This window comes from Nipponia nippon, unplaced genomic scaffold (assembly GCF_047370975.1).
Source record: "Nipponia nippon isolate SJK-2023a ecotype South Korea unplaced genomic scaffold, ASM4737097v1 scaffold_9, whole genome shotgun sequence".
Taxonomy (NCBI): Eukaryota; Metazoa; Chordata; class Aves; order Pelecaniformes; family Threskiornithidae; genus Nipponia; species Nipponia nippon.
In genome coordinates, this window is record NW_028262413.1 from 22037961 (window position 1) to 22060686 (window position 22726).

The following is a 22726-nucleotide window of genomic DNA, read 5'->3' on the forward strand; positions in this document are numbered from 1 at the left end:
TGGAAATTTTCACTTCAGGCTTGAGTCACAGTTCTTTGGAAATGAGAATCAAGGCATAGTTAGCTGTGTAACAAAGTCAACCGGATTTAAAGGCTATTTGATAGACTTCTTGTATATAGTAAGGTTGCACTCAGTTCCCTGCTTTTCATAATATTTACGTATCCCAAGGTAGTATACATCTTTTAGCAAATTTTACCTCTGGGAAGAGACCAAAGTATTTTATTGTTGTTGTCCCTGCATTTCTTTGATATGCTGTAATATTTTAGAATAAGGCTATGATTTCATTGTGTACAGGCTGTATATTATTTCTACATACCATGAACTATAATCTGGCCTACATCACTAAAAAGATGTCTCATGAGCTCTGTATTGTGGTTCCAACAAATTTAAGCAATAGCAACACATTTGATAATGCTGATAGCTTTGAGTTTTATATACAGGCAGGGCTGTGAACATAATCCAAGTTTATAAGTTGATGTCTGTATACAGTGTTTCACAAAGAGCCAGATGCAAGAGACTTCTGCACATCTGGTTGGTTTATTAGAATTTTGGAACACAGAATAGTCATTAAATGTATGTATATATCCACAGTGCAATTTCACAATCTATTTAATGGCTAATATTAAGAGGACACATCTCATATGGAATGCTGAAGTTGTCCAGTTCTCTGCATTGCATTGTGAACAGTCAGATGAGTTTGTCTTGGTGTGTTTATCTCAGGAATAAAAAACAGCAAGAAAACCCCAAAGAAATGCTCCTAAGCAATTTTTAATCTCTTTTTTTCTTTCTTTTTTTCTTTAATTTCTGATTATGTTTATGGGTCATTGCACAAATACACAAAATGCCATGTATATATGTTTAAAGTATGAAGAACAATTTCTCCAGATTTAGTAAGAAAACATGAAGTGACGTTTTTGTTTATTTATTTATTTTAGAAGGTTCAAGTGTGGTCAAGAAGGTGCCAAATATTTGTCATAGTCACCTACATCTGTCGTCTTCCTCTTTATAGCTGTGTTTCAGTTGTTTCTGTTTGTGTTTTTTTGAAACCTAAGTATGCAGTAGATAATTTTGCTGCTAAATGGACATCTTGTATGAAGATCTGAGTGCAGATCCCAGTCTGTTTTTACTGGTAAACTTACAGTCTGTCAGCTAAATATAAATGTATTTTTAAATGAGCTTGAATTCCTGTAGGACTCAATGTAAAAGCTCACTGGATGTGTTTTGCTGAAGAATGCTGTTGAGCTGTGCAAGTACCCACAGCTTTAAGGTTTATCAATGCAAAGGTTATTTGGGACCTTTAGGAATTGTTAAACTAGAAAAGAGTAAGATTGTTGAGAGTGAGTTGTGACTTTGGTTGAGTTAGATTCATAATGAAACAATTTTCCCTCCCCGCCCACCCCCCGTTTTTTTTTTCCTCTGCTATTGTCCAAAAAAGTGTGAATGGCTTCTTTGGGGGTAGGGGGAGCAGGGGTTGTCTGTTCATTTTTAAACCTTGGAATGAAGCTCACTTTCTTAAATCGCCTATTTCACAATAGAACAAACTACAGTCCTTCCAGGGTGGTGTTTTCCCTTCTTTTCCAGAGGAAATGAATTCCACTAGTTACAGGAACTTCTCCGTCCAGTAAGAGTGGATATGTTTAAGGAGTACATAAGCTGTACAAATTTCTCTTACTGCTGCTCTCCCAAAATAAGGATAGAATATATACAGTGAAAGAAAAGTTGGACCTGCATTTGGGTCACAACAACCCCATGCAACCCTACAGGCTTGGGGGAGAGTGGCTGGAGAGCTGCCTGGCGGAAAAGGACGTAGAGGTGCTAGTCGACAGCCAGCTGAATATGAGCCGGCAGTGTGCCCAGGTGGCCAAGAAGGCCATCAGCATCCTGGCTTGTATCAGAAATAGTGTGGCCAGCAGGACTAGGGAAGTGATTGTTCCCCCGTACTCGGCACTGGTGCGGCCGCATCTCAAATACTGTGTTCAGTTTTGGGCCCCTCACTACAAGAAGGACCTTGAGGTGCTGGAGCGTGTCCAAAGAAGGGCAACGAAGCTGGTGAAGGGTCTAGAGCACAAGTCTTATGAGGAGCGGCTGAGGGAGCTGGGGTTGTTTATTCTGGAGAAGAGGAGGCTGAGGGGAGACCTTATTGCTCTCTACAATTACCTGAAAGGAGATTGTAGCAAGGTGGGGGTTGGTCTCTTCTCCCAGGTAACAAGTGATAGGACAAGAGGAAATGGCCTCAAGTTGTGCCAGGGCAGGTTTCGGTTGGATATTAGGAAAAACTTCTTCATTGAATGGGTAGTCAAGTACTGGAACAGGCTACCCAGGGAAGTGGTTGAGTCCCCATCCCTGGAGGTATTTAAAAGAAGGGTAGACGTGGTGCTCGAGGACATGGTTTAGTGGTGGACTTGGCAGTGCTAGGTTAATGGTTGGACTTGATGATCTTAAAGGTCTTTTCCAACTGAAACTATTCTATTCTATTATTCTAAAAATTGATGCAGTAAAGAGGGACTCATGCAGGGACTTAAGACATGTACAGGCTTTAAATACACAGGAACAGCGTATGTGGTTGGGAGGGTGAGAGGCAGGAGTAGATTATCAGAATCAGCAACTGGAAGAGGTGCTGGCTTTTACAGATGCTGGATTTTGGAAGTGATCATCATTTTAAAAAAATAACAGCCATTTTAAAAAATAACAGCCATCTGTGGAACTGCCTAATCGTTAGCCCCTTTTTCTGTCCTTCACTCTTGAACGGATGTTGATTTATCTGAGGAACATGATGACTGAGGTGAAGATGTAAATGTTGAGAAAGGCAACGATAGCTTTCACAGTAAAAGGTTTTTGTCAGGCATTCAGTTTCATAGATTAAGCCATTCCATGGACTCTTCTGAAAAGGTTGTATCTTCTCTGTATGGGGTGATACAGATGATCCTTTCCCTGCCTCTCTATCAATCTCATATATACTGCTCCTTTGTATTAAAATATTGTGTGTTTCTGAAGTCCCTGCATGCATCCTGCTCTGCTATATGAATTTCTATAGGAAAAGTTGCTCTGCAGGAGGTCAACCTCAGCTGCTTCATCTGTGAGACTGATAACAGCAGAGCAGAATATTAAATGATCAGTGGTAGAACTCAGAACAAAAATAGGAAAACCGTGGATATGGGGTTTGCTCTATCAAGTCCCTTCCATTTTCTTGCTACCTGCTTTCACAAAACTCTTAAAATCATGTTCATCTTTTGCATTTATCTTTTCTTTCCTCAATCTCCATTATACTTGATTGAAAGCAGCCTGCCGATTAGTTATTTAAGCTAAAGCTGCATGAAATAAAATTCTTCATGGTCAGGGGTTTGATAGGAGCATAAGCTAAAACCTTCTTCACAATTCTTGTAGCAGTCTATAAGATTCTCAAAATAAAAGATAAATTGGGAAAATGAGAGTAGAAAAATAGAGAGTGCTTTAAGATACTATAGTCTCAGAACCATGAATCTCTGGAGATTGGGAGGATGTTGGACTTGGACACTGACTCAGAGAATTTTTCAGTCTGGCCCAGCATGGTTCTTTCCCTGAACTGACACATTGGAACAGTCTTCTTCTGTGTTTTGTGTAACTCAGATGCTCCTTTCATGACTTTGCAACTAAGTTTTTCTTCCTGCCATATCATCTGTCTTGTTATAAGCTTAAAAAGATGTTTGAACCAGGAAATATTAAACCTCACTTCTCTCTTACATCCACCTTTCCTCACTTTTGAAATTGAGTTGGGAGTCTGTAATTTTTGTATATTTTAATATACAGTTATTTTCTGAGTGTTCAGAAAGATTGTATTTCTATTTTGTGAGCAAAATATGATGATGAATCACATTACGGGCATCTTATTTTTGATCCTTTTCTGTTTGTTTATTTGACAGGTCCTTGACCAGTATGAACGAGAAGGGTTTAATTTCCTAGCTAAAGTTTTTAATTCTTCACATTCCTTCTTAGAAGACTTGACAGGTCTAACTTTATTACATCAGGAGACACAGGCTGCTGAGGTAAGAAAATACACTTTGGATGTTCAGAATAAACAGGTGGCAGTAAACGGTGCTTAGTTTTATGTTCAGCTGTATAACCATGTGATTAAATGAATCACTGATAGAATCCTGCAGTGGTATTTGATTTACAGGATGATTTACACAAGCCACGTGCATTTTCCATCCAGTGAGATAAGATGTGTCCTCTTAATATTACAGAATAAGAAATATTGTTGGATGTGAGAGATCATTCTTTTTTAAGAATAGATGATGGGATGCTTATTGACAGCCAGTTAGAAATGTGTAGCACTATGATTATTATTCATTTTCTTGTTGTCACATTTTGTGAAATTACAGAAATATTTTAAGTGACAGTTGTTGGTTGACAGTTCTGAATTTATATCAGGAAGGTTCCTGTCTGTTGTCTTTTAGGGTGTGTTTCACTGGCAGTGTAAACTGCAGTTTGTGCAAGCATTACAAGTACTGTATACAAGTACTGATAATAGGTAGCCATGATAGCACAGAGCCCAGTATGGGCTAACAACCACAGCATTTACACAGGTTCCTAGGTAGGTTAGACATTCTCTTAAATTAATTGTAACTTTTTGTATCTGAGTTTTCCAGTGTTGCTTTTAAAGAAAACAAGTGACACATTATGTGGTGTAAGGAAATCAGTTATCATTTTAGGTCAATCTAAAATTAATTATTATACTGCTTGATGGATTATAATATGGGGAAAACAGTGCTGTTTATTTGTCTAGTGACAAAAGTTGTAATATGGAATTAAATTGGGGTGTGTTTTGTTCTCATGGGAGATAACCCTGTCCAAACGAGTTGTGATACTGAGTTTGTCCCATAAAAAATGAAACAGGTATTGGTCTTAATATTGTATTTTAATAATGATTTGTAATCCTTACTGTGTCTGCAAATGTCTATACTGTTCTACATCTGTAATTTAATTTTGGTGTAGTTGTATCACATAGATGTTTCCAAAGTTGGCTTTGAGAAGTGATTATTCAGTTACTGTAGCCTGTGCAAATGGTATAGCTGTTTTTTCAGCTGGAAATGGCTCAACAGTGTTACTTAATAAGGTTTGTGGGGATAATGATGACTTGGTTCTCTGTTTCATGTTTTAACCTTTTAAAATAATTGGAGCAGATGCTGGAGACATTAAACCATGAAATACCTGATGCATTCTTAAATCAGCCTGGCGATACCTAGAAAAAAATTATATATATATATATATGAGAGGGATCCAACAAAGGAAAACACATACCCTTTAACAGGTGCTACTCATTAGCAGTAAGAGTGATTGTAGTCCGATTGCCATACATGACTTTTAGGCTGCTAAGAAGTGTCTAGTCTGCTAGTGACAGCATTAAAAACAGTTACAGTTGTCCTAGTTCGTCAATCTATTATTTTGCAGATATTAATAAATTTCTTTTGCAGCTTTAGAATGTATACAGGTGTTTATTTATAAAGTTTTAGATATTCTTTACAAAATGTAGAGTCTGGTGTGAGTTTATTGGAACTTACTGAAGTTCAAAGTTTAACATAAAAAATGGAATTAGTGTGCATTCAACAGTGAGGTTTATGCAGTGAAATTATTGCTCATAGGTGGAAAAACTGATGTACAAAATATTTGCAAAGCTAATGCATTCAAATTAGCCTAGCTACCATAGAACCAGCGGCTTTTCTTGACTGCTTCCCTGTAGCATTGCTGTATTTTTGTTAAAACTCATCCGTTTTATCAGGATTAACTATTTTAATGGTCTTGATAAAGTTTGTGTTTATAAATGTATGTCCAACAGGCAGATTATTTGCAGATTCTGGAGCATGCTTTCTTTCTTTGGATTAAAAAACCTATTCTTTTGTTACGTTTTGCGTCTGTTGACTCTGAAAAATAAAGAGGTGGTTTTGCTGTCCTCCACTACTCCCTCAGTACATAATCTGGGACAGTTTTTAAAATTTTTAGGTGCACAAGGGAGTGTTTCTAGTATATTTTCTGTTGAATTGTTCTTGTATTTTGAGCTCGTTTTTCTCATGCAGTGCTGTTGGTGCAATTTATATTGCTGAGTTCGAAGACTGTGAAATGGCTTTTCAGGTTTCTGGCTACTTTTGAGCTGCTGTTGGCAGAATGTATTCTCTAAAATGGAGGCATTAGATTTGTTAAGATCAGTGCTCTTTAGGTTGGTTTAAGATAGTCTTGATACATGGCATTCTAAAAACTGCAATGAAAGTGAGAGAGGTTTCATAAGACATGTATGGCCTGTTTTGGTAATTAGAATAGTTGATTGTTCTGTTGAGGAGTTATTTGCCTTTCTGCACTCAGACTCTTCAAAGAGATTTTGTAGATTATTGTTGGGTTTGGAGACCATAAAAATGGCTTCTAGTAACTGAAGATTTTCCTTTCGTCCTATCTAGTAAAATTTGACCAGTACCATTGCTCCACTGTAATGAAAATAGACTTGTAAAATTACATGTCATCCAACCTTAAATTTACTGCAGTGACATCATAATTGTGTTGTAATTCCAGATATAAAATCACTGATATTAGGCTAATAAACTTGCATCTGATAGGGAAACTACTCAATCTTGTACTTTTTTTAGAGTAAGTTTTGAGTTGCCTAAAAGAGATTCTGAATAAGTCATGCATGTTCTGTAAGAGTGGCTGGCTACATTAAATAGAATGTTTTCGGATGGCCTGAAGTTTCCATGAAAACCTTACCTCCCTACATGCTTAACACAGACTGTGTTTGCCCAGATTAAAGCAATACAATTTGCAGTAAGCTATGGAAGACTTTTCACTTACTAAATATCTTTTTAACTTGCACTGTGCAATTTCTTCTTCCAGTGCTGTGCTGTTGACCTAATTATTAATACCACCTTGACATACTTTACCTTATTTTTTTTAAAATAGCTGATAAGAATATAATCATAATTCAATATGTAACCAGAGTAGGAATCATAACACAGATTTAGTTTGTGGTTCAAATTTGATACTAATTGCAGGGTTTTTAGTCAATAGAGCACCCATTTCTTTAACATGAGATGCATCAGGAAATTATAAATGTTCTACATGACTTCCTTAGCATGACAATTTACCCAGTAAATAATAAAATTTGCAAGTGTTTCTATTCTGTCTTGAAATGACAGTAAATTTCAGGCATCTGCTTTTTCCACCTCTGGCTTCAGTTTAGGTTCTGTGGAACATTTTTTGTTTTTTTTAATACCAGTTAGATCTTTATGTACAGCCTCAACAAGAGACTCTGATGACATGGCTTTGAAGGCCAACAGAAGCTGTGGGAAACTCCCACATTATCACTTTAGACCTTGTCTCTACTGGATACAGTTCACTTTGGGAGCTGCCCAAGCTCATGTAAAAATTGCACTTCTGTTTTCCAGATCACTTTGTCTCCTTCCTCCCAGATCACTTTGTCTTCTTCCTCGTAACCTGAACTTTTTAACCTGACGCTTGTTCAATGTGTAGTCAAGATTAATAGCTGGGCTTAAAATAGAGAAAGCCTATGTATCTCTGTGGATCTCAGAAACTAGAGGCATTGATTTGGAGACAGAACAACGACGAACTGAATGACTTCTAGTTCAGAACTTGGCTGGGCTGCCCAATGATGGTTGCATATCACAGTGCATCTCTAAAACCGGCTGGTTTACTTGCCACATATGCCAGATTTAACCCTGCAAAGTGTATTGGGTTTTGCTGGTGTGGAGAGCTCTTTGTATTTCATCTAGTCTAAAAGTTATAGTTTTCCTGATATGCACTCGACTACTCTGTATTAAAGATTAATTTTTACTGATGTGCCACACTTCTGGAAGTAAAAACTGACACATTAATAAAACCCATAGTCAGGATTATTCCATAGTTGTAGAAGAACCATTCCCTTTTGTAAGATTTTCTAAGAAACTTACTTCTTTAAGGGTACTCATTTTATTGTTGCCCCTTTTCTTCAGAAGCAAGTGCCACTGTTGTTCAAGGCCCAATTAAGCAAAGTAACTAGGCTTATCATTACTTGAACATATGTAAGTGCTCTTGAAATCACTGGGAGTGAACCATCTATTGAACTGTATTGATAGAAGGAGTGGTAAAGTGAAATTTTTGCAGGAATTCACTGTACTATGTGTAGTAGAATTTCTATACAAGGCTTTTCGAGCTATATCCATTTTCAGAAGTACAGAAACTTAATTACTCTCTGCTCTTAATAGGACCCAAGTATAAATACTTTCTTACTTTGAATTTCAATTCCTAAATTACTTGAATCCTTTAGGAAGCTTTGCTATACTTTCTGCTTTCACCAGGATGAAAAAAAATCGTAAAATACATAAAAGAAATAAAATTTTCATTTTGTTTAATGACTGATTAAAACTCAAGAAGTACTGGAACTCTTGCAATCTAAGAGGATCATAAGGAATTTTGGAAGAAATCAGACCTGGACCAGAGTTCATATTTCTGAATGTGATTATAAAGGTCAGATATTGGTGCTAGCAAGTCATGAGGTCTATGTTATTTTACTTTAGTAATTTTGTACTTCAGGTTTTTTGTCTCTCACAATGTGATCCATAGTATCTATAGTTTCTATGACAACTTCTTGTGGTCAGTGAATGAACCCTCTTTGGTATTTGCAAAATCCCCTTGCTGTGCTGATTTACTGTATCCCAAACAATGCAGATTAGAACTCTATAGAAGGGTGGGAATAATTAAAAAAAAAAAAATCACACTAGTAAAATACTTCGATCTTTTTGAATAGGAGGAAATATAGAAAACCCTTTTTTATTCTGATTCTGCACTTATTTGAAGTTTGTGCCTCACCATTTTTTCAGCCATTTCTTCTGGAACAGGGCTTAGTTGTGTAATAGGCAGCTGGTATTAAAAGTGAACTTTGAGCTTACCCAAATTTGGAAGAAAATTAGGCATTTCCAATGTGCTTTGCTATTAAAAATATCCTGCTTGTTTCTGATTCTGCATTATATTATGCAATGTATTTGAGGCTGAAACAATAACATATGAATAGCCAAAAAAACCTCTAAACAAAACAGAAAAACCCAACTTCAACAGTATTATAATAGTAAGTTCTGTAACTTAACAATTTTTTTCTGTTAACCAAGCAGTATTCAGAATTGAATTTTACTTGATGAAGTTATGAAAATTTCCTACAAAAACACTACTGATGGGTAGACCAAAATGAATATTAGAGACTTTTCTGTGTCTGTGAGCTTTTTTGTTTTCCTTCACGTTTTTAATTTGGTGCATTTCAGGAGAAATTCACTTTGACAGATTCAGGCCTGCCCTGGAATCTCTCTTTTAACAGATTAAGAGATTAATCTGTTCTCTTTCAAGAAGTGAGTTGTTTTTTTCTTTTTGACTTTTTTCATTATGTCAATTAGTCCCATCATTTTTCTTCACTCATCAAGCAATATTTCCCAGATCTTCAAATAATGGTAATTTTTTTTCTGCAAAAAAATTCCTGTAGTCCAAATGAAAAATGAGTCCCGATTATGGCAGATTTTAAAATGTATGTAAATTTCCAATGCATTCTGGTTATTACACTTTGCTATTACATGCCTAAAATAGATTTAGTAAGTCTGTCATTCACCACAATGTTCTGCTGAATCTGTGTTATTTCTGCTGTTGAAATTCTGCCAAGGAGAGGTAATTGTTACATCAACACTAAACAGTTCAAACTGGGTTTTATAGCCTTTGAACAAGCCCAAGAATGGTCTTTATCCTGATACCTTATGCTGCTCTTTGAAGAATTTAGAAATATCTGTGAAGTGTTTCCTCTATTTCATACCAAAACATGATCTTTTTGTCTTTCCCCTGATAACTTTACTGATAACTTCAGTTATTATTACTAATAATACTCAAATGTTCTTTCTAGGACTTACATCAACAACTGATGTGCACAAATACTCATGTTTCATGATATATTTGAATAAATATATATTTGTCCCTTCAGGACAGGGAGTGCCACGTGCAGTTGTTTTACTTAGTTGAAGCCAAAGGAAAGAAGGGGGAAGGACAGTTGATTGTAGGGTTGTGCAGAATGGAAAGATTTCTTTGAGTGTACCGTACCACAGTAATGCTTCAAGGAAGATTCCACTCTCCATGATATTCGAAAAGTCATGGCAGTCAGGTGAAGTCCCTGGGGACTGGAAAAAGGGAAACATTGCACCCATTTTTAAAAAGGGTAAGAAGGAGGACCCTGGGAACTATCGACCTGTCAGCCTCACCTCTGTGCTTAGGAACATCATGGAACAGATTCTCCTAGAAGCTATGCTAAGGCACATGGAGGAGAGGGAGGTGATTTGAGACAGCCAGCATGGCTTCACCAAGGGCAAGTCCTGCCTGACCAACCTAGTGGCCTTCTAGGATGGAGTGACTACATCAGTGGACAAGGGAAGAGCTGCAGATGTCATCTATCTGGACTTCTGTAAGGCCTTTGACATGGTCCCCCACAACATCTTTCTCTCTAAATTGGAAGGATATGGATTTGATGGGCAGACTGTTCGGTGGATAGCAAACTGGCTGGATGGTCGCATCCAGAGAGTAGTGGTCAATGGCTTGATGTCCAGATGGAGATCAGTGACAAGTGGTGTCCCTCAGAGGTCCGTACTGGGGCAAGTACTGTTTATCATCTTCATCAATGACATAGCGGGATTGGGTTTGAGTGCACCCTCAGCGAGTTTGCAGATGACACCAAGCGGAGTGGTGCGGTTGACACTCCTGAGGGACGGGGTGCCGTCCAGAGGGACCTGGACAAGCTTGAGAAGTGGGCCTGTGTGAACCTCATGAGGTTCAACAAGGACAAGTGCAGGGTCCTGCACCTGGGTCGGGGCAACCCCCAGTATCAATACAGACTGGGGGATGAAGGGATTGAGAGCAGCCCTGAGGAGAAGGACTTGGGGGTACTGGTGGATGAAAAGCTGGACATGAGCTGGCAATGTGCTCTCGCAGCCCAGAAAGCCAACCGTCTCCTGGGCTGCATCAAAAGAAGCGTGGCCAGCAGGTCGAGGGAGGTGATTCTGCCCCTCTACTCTGCTCTGGTGAGACCCCACCTGGAGTCCTGCATCCAGCTCTAGGGTCCTCAGCACAGGAGGGACATGGACCTGTTGGAGAGGGTCCAGAAAAGGGCCACAAAAATGATCAGAGGGCTGGAACACCTCTGCTATGAGGAAAGGCTGAAAGAGCTGGGGTTGTTCAGCCTGGAGAAGAGAAGGCTGCGGGGAGACCTTATTGCAGCCTTTCAGTACTTAAAGGGGGCTGTCATGGTTTAACCCCAACCAGCAGCTAAGCACCACACAGCTGCTCACTCACTCCCCCCACTCTGGTGGGAGAGGGGAGAGAATTGGAAGGGTGAAAGTCAGAAAACTCCTGGGTTGAGATAAGAACAGTTTAATAATTGAAGTAAAATAAAATAGAATAGTAGTAGTAATAATAATAATAATAATACAATAATAATATACAAAGTAAGTGATACACTATACAATTGTTCACCACCTGCCGACTGATGCTCAGCACATCCCGAGCAGTGATTGCTGCCCCCTGGCCAACTCCCCCCAGTTATATACTGAGCATGATGTCATACAGTGTGGAATAGCCCTTTGGCCAGTCTGGCTCAGCTGTCCTGGCTGTGCCCCCTCCCAGCTTCTTGTGCACCGGGCGGAACATGCGAAGCTAAAAAGTCCTTGGCTAGTGTAAGCACTGCTTAGCAACAACTAACACATCAGTGTGTTATCAACATTTTGCTCATGCTAAATCCAAAACACAGCACTATACCAGCTACTAGGAAGAAAAATTAACTCTATCCCAGCTGAAACCAGGACAGGGCCTACAAGAAAGATGGGGATAGTCTTTTTAGCAAGGCTTGCTGCGACAGGACAAGGGGTCATGGTTTTAAACTAAAGGAGGTTAGATTCAGACTGAACACAAGGAAAAAAATTTTCATGATGAGGGTGGTGAAACACTGGAACAGGTTGCCTAGAGAGGTGGTAGATGCCCCATCCTTGGAAACATTCAAGGTCAGGTTGGATGAGGCTCTGAGCAACCTGATCTAGTTGAAGATGTCCCTGCCCATTGCAGGGGGATTGGACTGGATGACCTTTAAAGGTCCCTTCCATCCCAAAGCATTCTATGATTCTAAGATCTCAGGAATCTTAGCCTGCCAATCTTCTGAGCAGAGAGTCCTGTAAGACCAGAGCTTGGAGTAGTGTTATAGTTACAAATGTATTTTCATCAGTCAACCCTCGCTAATGGTTGAATTCCAAAGAGAGAATTTAAAAGAGGGGACAGCTGTAGTAATGATATCCATATCACTTCAAATAATAAATCTACATTGTCATAAACATCTTATGTGACCTTGTCTCGAAAACAAAAAAAAAATCTTATAAAATATTTTTACTTGCAAATTTTAACTCGTAAATGCTGGCATCCTTCAATAAAAGGTGCTACTGATTAGCTGCATAGATTGATAGATTTGTTAAATTTGTATAGTTATTGGTCAAATTAAATGAAACTCTGCAGATTCAAATTAAGAATTAATACTTGGGGGCAGAGATAGAGGAAACAACGACTATTTGGTGTAAAGGATTTTTTTTTTTTTTTTAATTTAAGCTGCTGTTAATATCAAGCTGTCTTTTGTTTGAAATTTCAAATATATGGAAAAAATTTAGACTAAAACCACTGAAAGAAATAGAATTATGGCATTTGGGCTACCAACAGATGTTTGGTTTTTTTATGTTTTCATGTATTAAACTGTGAATTGCTGTCATAGTGCCAAAACATTGATACAGTTTAAATCTCTCTCTATATAAAATTTCACAGTAAGTCTTGCATAGCTATAAAATGGAAAGTACTGCTATGAATAAACTTATAATCTCATCAGTTTTTATTTGAGGGAAAAAGCTATGCAACAAATAGCAGTCAGTGCCTCACTTCATATGAGTTATAAAAAAAATTAGTCTTGTAATATAGCACCTTTCCAGCTGCTGTGAAACTGCTGTAGCATTAATATTTAGTCTATGTTCTTCGTAATGCCTATGCAGCTTTTGAGTACTGGCTTGTGTAGATAATAATTCAGGATTATTTGTCCTCTTTATAAACAGTATTGATCAGGTTACTACTGTTCAGTATCAGACATTCTCTATGAAGAGGGCTCAAAGTGTCTTGTGCTTTCTGATGTTTCCTGCTTTAACAATAGCAGTACCTCAAGTACAGTTGCAAAGGTACACTAGTTTTCTTTTTTATGAATTATTTTAATTGCTCCCATTAGATCAGTATCTAAACAAGCAGTATTTGAACTGATGAAGTAATGCTTCAATTTGTGCCATGATAGTAAATGATACTAAATTGTACTTTATTTAAGATTTTTAGAATATTTTTAGTTAATGATGAACATAGCACCCAACATTTTGAAGTGAACTTTTATACTGAAGCTGTAAAATCTGAAAAAATGATTTGTTGATGCCTTTAGAAACTAATCATGCCTCTAAGGAACTTAGTACACTTAATTACATTTTTTACTACTGTCTTTCATAAGGCAGAAGAAGGCATACCCCCAATTTTCACATGTAATGATCCATCACAATGAATTAGCATTAATATGAACAGGCTCAAGATTCTGGCATGATTTCTTTGCCAGTGTGTGACATTGCAAGGTGAAAAAGTTACAAATTACTTCTGTAACTGAAATGGCTGGTCTAGTGAGTAGGGACTCGGTATTTCTAAAGCATCTCCACAATCTAGGCATACCCTCCTATGGCACCGAGGACTTCAGCGATTTGAAGTCTGTGAAGGATTCATAAAAAATTATGAACAACATTTATTAAGCAGTTAATGAGAAAGCAGTGAGAGCCAACTGTCAGATGTGGTAGGGGAGGACTGAAAAAGAGTGGTTTCTTGGAGTTAACTAGAGATAGGGCATGAAGCTTGTGCAAATGCAGCACAATACTATCACCATGTTAAATATTCCCTATCCCTCCTTTTTTTTTTTTTCTGCTTTGGACAGTAGGTGCATTTTTCCTTATGTAACAAAGGTAAACCTTTTTCTTCAGGAATATCCCCACCTTTCTGATACTTGACTGAGACAGAAGTGCTGCACATCTCTACTGCATAATATAATTTTATTATATTATTTGTTAATAATATAGTATATTATATTATTGTATAATTTTCCATGTTTCCATTTCACCTGCTCTGTTTATAGGTAAGGAAATGCTATCTTGAGTGGTTTGGCTGCTCCATCAGCAGGAATAGACACAAAATCTACTAATCCAGGCACAAAATGTAATCCTATATAATCTAAAGGTAAAGAAAGGTGATCAAAGAGTTAAAAAATCAGCTAGGTTGCCCGTGGAGATATAGTTTTGCAAAGTGTTTTTCCTACATCTCCCTAATGATTATCCAGAATTTTAAGGTAAAGCAATGCTGAAGAACCATGCCTAAAAACTGATATGGAATCACTGAAGTGGTGTATCATTTCAAAACAGTGGAGTTATGAACATGAATTTCCTATAAATTCTGGCCTAATATTCTAGGAGTCTCACACCTTGAAATTCTTGGGGAGTTACACACTGAGATCCGAAAATCTTTCTTCATAAATTGAATCCAAATGTTTTTGGCTCGTAGTCTGTTCTCTCCTTGTACTCTGTTTCTGCTTCTCTCTGTCTAGAGGAGGACTAGTACTTTACAATACTAACCATATTTGAGAGAGGTATTTGTTACGTGGCTAGTGAGGGCTACTGATTACTTTAAGCCTGTAATAGATTTAATACTCAATCTTCGTATCTTGCTTAAAATGGTAGAATAACTTCTCCATGTTCTCAGCTATGCATTTCAGCAGTCAGATTGCAGCAGTCTGTCACTAAAGTTAAAATGAGTGCTGCTCATGACTTTTATATTTACTACTGGATCAAAGTAGGGGAAAAAGGTATCAAAAATGTGGTAACAAACAGTAACAATAAGAATAATAGTGTGAAAGTCTACCCCTTACTCTTTCATTACTACATGTATATAGAAGAGAGTACCCTCATATATGTAGAAAAAGACGTCATAATATATGTTGTACTTTGTAATTTGTCAACATTATTCTACAGTACTTGGATTTATTTATATTATCCGAATAGTGAGCTGCCCAGCTGCCTTGACATAGAAATGCTTCATGGAAAATGGGTTTGTTTTATTTAAGTGTTCACTCAAGCCTGTCTTCCCATCACTTGCCTTTGTTATCCCTCTGCATCTGCCTGAGAGTATTTTAGCTGGTTCAAATGGCCTTTGAACAGTGCTGCTGTCAAATTCTCACATCCCTATTAACGTTAAATCAAGATACCATATTTTTCTCTTTTGAATACCATGATAATATTTGGTATTTTCAATGGATTTGGGATTTCCATGGCTCCAAGGGTTTCGGCAACAGCAAGCTGATAGAATTGTACAGAAGCTACTGTGCCTAGTCCTTTCATGTTACGTTTGCAAAGGTTCAGGTAGTCCCTGCTTTGCAAGATGAATAAGCAAGACCTGACTGTAATCCTGATAAGATTTAACAAAATTAAATGCCGCTGAAGTCACATTGTTTAGTGAAGACAGTAACAATAACATATAGATAAAAATAAAAACCTTGTCAGAGTACTGTGTCTCATGGTAATTGGGTTCAGAAATCCCTGGAGTAAACTTTTGGGGAATAAGTTTCTAACATTTTGGTAATCTGCACTGATTAGAGGTTCATTTTATGGTTCTATTATAAAAAAGTAATTGTTTAACTGTGAATGGGATCTGATTTTCTCTGTAACTGCAGCACTAACTAGCACTAACTATTGGTATGTGATAAACAAAAGGAGAATTATCATGTAATTATGATCTTGTTCCTGTAGAAAGAATGTCTTAATGTGTCCCTCTGCTCTCAGCTTCTTTGTCTGATGCTCCAAATACTAGTGTTACTGAAATAGGGCATTTCTATACCCACAAATAAATAAATAATGAGACATAAGCTTCTTAAAATTCAAGTTGTGTAAAGGGGAGGGCAGGGAAGGTTAAGGCAGCTTAATGATGAACCTCTCTGCCCCAAAAATTCAGTTCTTCTGAATCTTCTTGCACTTCCCCTTTGTGGGAATAGAGATTATGAAATTGTCAGCTGCCCCTGTCCCCTTTTGCACGAGGTATACCAAAAAGTTTCCAGGACTCCTTTACATTTGAGACCCAGCCAAATGACACATCTAGATGCATTACACCTTACAATGACTAAGTGCTCTTAAAAATTACTGTGTATTTAAACTCTTTTTTTTTTTTTTCTGCTGACCTAACTCTTGATTTCTTGCTATAAGGAAACCCAGAACAACTGTATCAGTTTGAGTAATAACAGGAAAATCAATGTTCATAATTCCTGAAGTAACCTCAGAAAACTCTATCTTAAGAATTCAGTTCCTCTACTGGAATTCTAGTGAAGACAGGATAGTCAGTAAGCAAGAAATTGAAGTTCGTGAATGAATGATCAAAATATTGAGAGGCAGCAAGTGCTTATCTGGAGACAAAACTATGATCCTCTTGGCGTAGGGCTTTCAGCTTCCTTTCTTTCCCTTCCCAGGATGCTGACTTTTTCTTTGCCCTTGCTCTAATCAGTTTTCCTTCCTTGTGGAATTTTGGGTTAGACAGGTGGTGAGGACAAGAGTTGCATTTTTCCAAAATATCTAGCTAGTTTTTGCAGAGGAGGTTTTATAGAAACAAAACTGTCTTTTGGGCTAGGCCACAATTTTGAATGAGGTATATCATTACTAAAACAATATTTGGCAAATTAGGATTATAACCTGTATTCTCTTTTTTGGGAGGCGGGGGGGTGGGGTGATGGGATGAGGGGAGTAATTCTCTTCTAGAAAGATTTTCGAACTACATTGACTCCTTTTTCTCTAAAGAAAAAAATCTCCGATAAAGAAGGGAGAAGTAAAATAATTTAGGGATTAAATCTCTTCCATTCCAATGTATTTTGTTACAATGAAGAACGAATAGACTGTTCAAGGTGCATTCTTTTATTCTCATGTGAAGAATAAGAAATTACACGCACAGACAAACATGCTGATAAACTTTGTTTTATAATTAAGAACATAAATTATACAATGTGCATCTTAGTGCAAGCAAACAGTTGCAGAGTATATGGGCCCCTGTAGATCATTTGAGTAAAAAAGAAAAAAAGTTTGCTGCTGGACAGATTACTACCAGATGCAGATTTCAATAAACACGTACTGTTGTAGCCTTACCCAAAGGTGCTATGAATTTCTTGAGGCAAGTCTGACTCTGCATTCACTAAACTGTTGAATGTTTGAATGTTAATTGAGTTACTGTATTATGCATGAATACACTCCATCCCCTCAGTTTTTAATGCACTCTGTTCATCTTGCAGACCACTAAATGTTGTCCGCAAGAGTATTTAATTGTTAATTGTGTTTGCATTCTTCTGAAAATCTATATTTCCTCTCGAAATGTCTCTAAAACTTCTCTTATGGCATTCGTGTTAGGGTTGTGCAAGAGAACTTGTGCTGTCAATTATCACATGTACCAAGTGCATTGGTGTTTTATTATTGTCAACATGTAATTTTGACAAGACCTTTCTGTACAAACCGTAGTAGCTTTTTTTCCAACTTTGTAAACTACTGATTTTCCTGTAAATATAGGTGGAACTAGTAAGTGTTAATAAAGGAAGTTGATTACAATGAGAAGAGTTGTTAAAAAAAAATGCAGATTTACCACAACTTCTTTTTAATACCAGTGATTGCTAATTCACATTCACACGACAATGAGAGGAAATTAAGCATCACAAATTTTAATAACAAAACATCGAGAGCTACTCCTGTGTAGAAATCTCATATGGATGACCCTTTCTAAGCTACTTCTCAACTTAAATTTTCCCAATGTCTTAGGGTTTGTTTCTTTAAGAAGTATGGAATAATTTTACCAGCATGATTGTTTAAAGATTTACATCCATATTGCTACTATAATGCAAATGTTGTTGGCTGAAGTTTACACTAATTTTGCAGAGATTTATAAAACGAGCAAATTTGAATAGCCTTTAAAATTAGTGCTAACCTAGCTCTTACTGGCCTGAGTTTTCTTTCTATTTGATTCTGAATATTTTCCTGATATTTACGCTTCAATGAACATCTCAACAAAGTTGCTGGTATTTCCTTTGCCTTATTCTAGTTCAGGTTCTCCTGCGGTTTCCTTTTTACAACATCTTTTTCTTGAACACATTATAACTTGGCTTTTAGCTGAAATCTGCTATGCAACACACTTGTTTTTATGGAATTGGCTGGAGTCCTGGAGAGCCCACCTGATAGCTTAGGAGTGATAAAAATTAATGACCAATTCCATAGTTAAAAAACAGATTTGATTGCAAGATTAGCCTGTTTGTGCCTGAGAAGATAAGGATTGCTTGTCTTATCACTTCAGTAATCAGTTTTCCTTAGCAGTGACTTCTGTTAGTTGATTTAAGTGCAAACTGATGGAAAGTCATCTCCTTGTAAATGAAAGTTGTGTCTGACCTCATGAAGAGACATCCAAAAAGTCTATAGTGTTATGTACGCAATAAAAATTTTGCCCAGAGAAAAAGGTTTTATTTTTAAGCTTGAAGAACATAATTTTTTTTTTTTTAAAGTTTTAGGATGAGTTTCTCTTTCCTTGGTCTCTCAATCTTTAAAAACCCCACTCTATATATTAATTAATGTGCTTCAAATTAGCAATGAGTTGTTGCATTCTCTAGGTATTGAGTCTGGGACACTGAAACTATAGTTCACATGTAATATTTCATGAAGCAAGAGCAGCTTGTGGGTTACTGAGTTTGTTATGTTATTTTCATATACAGGAGAACTTTTGTCATTCTATGGGTGTGATGATGATTTTTAAAGTCATGTTATTTTATGTAATTGTTATACAGCAACCTTAAAATAATACAGTTTTACTGGATAAATATGAATGGCTTTGATAAGGGGAAAATGCTATACCTTGAAATCTAACAACATACTCTTTAAAAAGTTAGGTTGAGCTGCGAGCCTTAGTATGAAGTAAAAATCATGGCTAAAACATGACTAAGAATATATATGAAGCAAATATTATTAGTTTTGTCTTTAACTTTCTCAAGTCATTAGCACTTTGTCACCAAAGGCAGGAAGGCCAAATGCAAGTCCTTAGACCTTGTTGGTAATGTTGGTACTCTTTGAGAACGTGAAAAATGAATATCAAGTTTCACATGTAGTCACTGTTTTTCAGTAGAAAATGGTTATCTATATGAGACTTTAGATTAACAGATTGCCCAGAGGGCTTGTGAACTCTCCATCCTTGGAGATACTCAAAAGCTGTCTGGGCATGGTCCAGTGTGCTCTAGGTGATGCTGCTCAAGCAGGGCGGTTGGACAAGGTGACCTCCAGAGGTCCCTTCTAACTCAGTCATTCTGTGATTCAGTGAGTTGCCTGTCTTTAGTCTCACAGAGCCAAGTGTCTGAGCAGATGTTAAACAAATGTAGCAATCAAAATAAGCAGGTATACCAGGTTCCAGAGATTTGGGATGAACAATGATTATTAACTCTAAAAAATGGGACTGCAGAAATCAGTTCTCGAATCACAGGGAGAAGGGGAACACACAAGTCTGTTCCAGCAGTGTATATGTATGTGCCCGGTGAAAGAAAGCCAGAGAACAAGTCGGGGGATCTGAGAGATTCTTGTAAAGTAAAAAATAAAACCATGATTCTGTAATGCATGAAAAGAAAACTAAATCAGACTCAGATAATTTTCATAAAATAAATTTATTAAAAATAGTCCTTACCTTATCCATGAAAGTCCTTTTCAAAATTAGCTCAGGTGTACATGTCAGCGTTGTCCTCAGTTAAAGCACCGTGTACCAATGTATGTTTCAGTCCTTCTGTAAGTTCAGGGAACTCTAAGACAGTGCGTAGCAATTATGCTGACATCTCTGTGTATGAAGGTATACTTGCAGATGTTGTCTTATTATTGAAGTGTAGCATGTTGCAAAATTATTATTTAACGGCACGACTCTTTCATAGCAGCAAATTAAGACAAGAAGTTAATTGACTCTATTCCAGTTAAAACACAAAAGTAAACGTAATAAAACTAGTCTATTTGGAATGAACTCAAAGCAGTGAGATTATAGAAATAATTTTGGAGAAATATTCTGTATGTGCAAGCACATTAGTACTTTGTCATCTTAAAATATGGGTTCTGTTTAAGTACTTACTATACATGAAATAAATTTCTGTAATTTTAAAGTACTGACTCAAGCCTACCTGACAATGAATTTGATCCCCTGTAAGTTAAGTGTGAAATTCTGTGGGTAAATCAATAAATACAAAAAATACATAGTTAAGGAAAAGATACAAACTGTGATTTAGATGGAGATAACTACTAAGGTGTTTATTTATTTTGTTATAACTAAAGTAGAAATAAAAGTCACAGAAATGGAGAAGGGATGCACAAGCAAACCTGTAAAGAATTAAGTAATTACTTTCCAACCTCTCAAGGGGATAGGGTTAAGGGATACAGTTTTAAAAGGGTTTATGTTGTTGAAAAGTTTATTTATCTAGTGTCTACTGAGACAGTCTGCCAACAACAGCAAACCCAAAAAGCAAGTTAAAAAGAAAAAAACTACTACTGGAAGAGAATATGAAGGCATAACAAAGCTATTTAAAATTATTACAGTGCAACAGCTGGTTTTGCTAATGTTTCTTGGTTATTTAAAAAAAAAATCATCTAGGTTCTAATTCCCTTTGTCTTCTCACTTTGAGTAACTGTAGTATATGAAGTTTGCTATCCTATGACTCATTCTTCCCACAAATACTATGTCTTTGAATAGCCCTTGTAAAAACATGCATTTAATGTTAGTTGTCTTAGTTGGCAATTGTGTAGATTTTTTTCTTCCTGGGTGAGTGATTTATATGTACTAATCTCTGGATCTGCCTCTGCCGCACATGGTGCATACCAAAATAGTGGTAATACTGTGCTGTACTGCTGTACCTATGATTACTGTGCTCACATTTTTGAAAGAATAGAGTTGGCTCGTAGAGTATATCAATCGCTGAAACTAGTTTAATGTCTTTCTCCACAGGCAATAGTATTATATCTAATAAATTCTGATATCTTGCACATGTTTTCAGGGACAGGCAGTCATGAAATTGAGGCTTGATTTTAATTCTTAGTAGAATTAAAAAAGATAATGGACAAAGAAGAGGCAAATACAAAATAAGATGTTACTTCCAGCCTCCAAAAGAAGCCTCTTATTTGGCTCGCTATAAGAAATACTAAAAAGAATTGTGGAAGCTAAATGACTGAGGTTCATTCAGATAAAGAATTAAAGAGCATTTGTTGTAGCTTTCGTATGTGAATGACTGCTGAGCGGTCTATTTTAACTTTATCATTCTAGGCAGTCATGGCAGTATTCGAAAGAACAGCCATGGTTGTAGGCTTTCTTGCCGCTTTCACAATACTTCACATTTTCTCTGATGGCACAATGGAACAGGCAAGCTCCTATGGGAGAATTCTATACTGAATTATATATATTCTGTGAGTTTGTCCAACTGTGCTAGCACGCATTCATGACAGCAGCACGCATGGCTATTGATATGGTCATCATCCTTTCCAGCTGTCTGTGGTTCCCCAAAGAGAGGGGTGGATTAACTGGGGACAGCCTTTGGAATGAGTCCAAACTGTAAAACACAAGCTCACGCTTTTAGATGGGTAATGAAATACTTTAACCCCTGCCTTTCTTGGAATTATGGGCTTTGTGTTGGTTGGGGCTACTTTTTTGATATTTCTGCTTTCTGGATTTAATCTAGAGTTTAGAAATTGGATCAAATTGTTTAATTTAATATGTGATTTAATATTGCTTAATGTGTGTTTAATATGTAGATTTATGCTTGCAGATTGTATTTTGATTACTCAACAAAGTAAAATTTTGGCTATAGCTGAAACATTGATAACGTTCAAGGAGCTGACAGTGAATTTTCTTTTTATACAGTGGAAATTAGAGATGGTTGTGGGAGATTCGGAAAAATTAAGTAATACTTGCTGTTAAATATATTTTTAGTTAAATTGAGGTGTAAAGGTGACAAACATGATTTTTCTGCTAAGTGAGGTTAAACTCAAGGAAGGTTGATCATTTAAAAAAAAGAAAAACTTTTTATAATGTAGCATTGGTAACATCCTTATAAGTAATAGCTGGTGGAGGATGCTGCATGAGTTTTCAGGACAATACTAGAAAAAGGTTAGTATATTTGGAAAACTGCTAGGATTTAAGCTCACTTATGAAAGAGGAAAATTTTGTTTTCATAAAGAAATTTCTAAATCGAAGAATGAATATTGTGATTATTGAGCCTTTTGCTTTCAGAGAGAATGATGTTCACCAGCTCTAGCATAAAATATGCTATCCTTCATTCGCATTGTAAAGTGGGATTTTTCTTTACTCTCTTCTGTTTAAAAGCAAAAGGAAATAACTTGTGGCAGAGAAAATTGCTTATAAAATACACTGCCTATTTAGAAACGTTATTTTAATGTGAGGGGATGAGGTAATAGAGTAAAGCAATGACCAGAAAACTGCAATGTTTGACTCCAGTATCAAAACGAACTTCACAGTCTTGATCTTTATTGTACTTTTAATTTTGTGGGGGACTCTGATTAGCGTATGTGTTTCAGGAAGAATATCAAGAGTACTCTAATTCTGTATT

At 36.8% G+C, this 22726-nt stretch overlaps 1 protein-coding gene across 13 annotated transcripts in view; it reads left to right on the forward strand.

Moving 5' to 3' along the window:
- ATG7 (autophagy related 7) overlaps positions 1–22726 on the forward strand; it is a 134054-nt gene that overhangs the window by 46618 nt on the left and 64710 nt on the right. For 12 of the 13 annotated variants that reach the window (XR_015701643.1, XR_015701644.1, XR_015701647.1 and 9 more), the window contains exon 18: positions 3900–4022. Coding sequence is in view for 3 of the 13 variants with exons in the window: in XM_009476706.2 (XP_009474981.1) it covers positions 3900–4022 (123 nt within the window). In the remaining 10 variants the exon portion in view is untranslated. Of the gene's footprint in view, positions 1–3899; positions 4023–7406; positions 7594–22726 lie in introns of those variants that run through there. The other variant, XM_087745248.1, reaches the window with a different exon arrangement.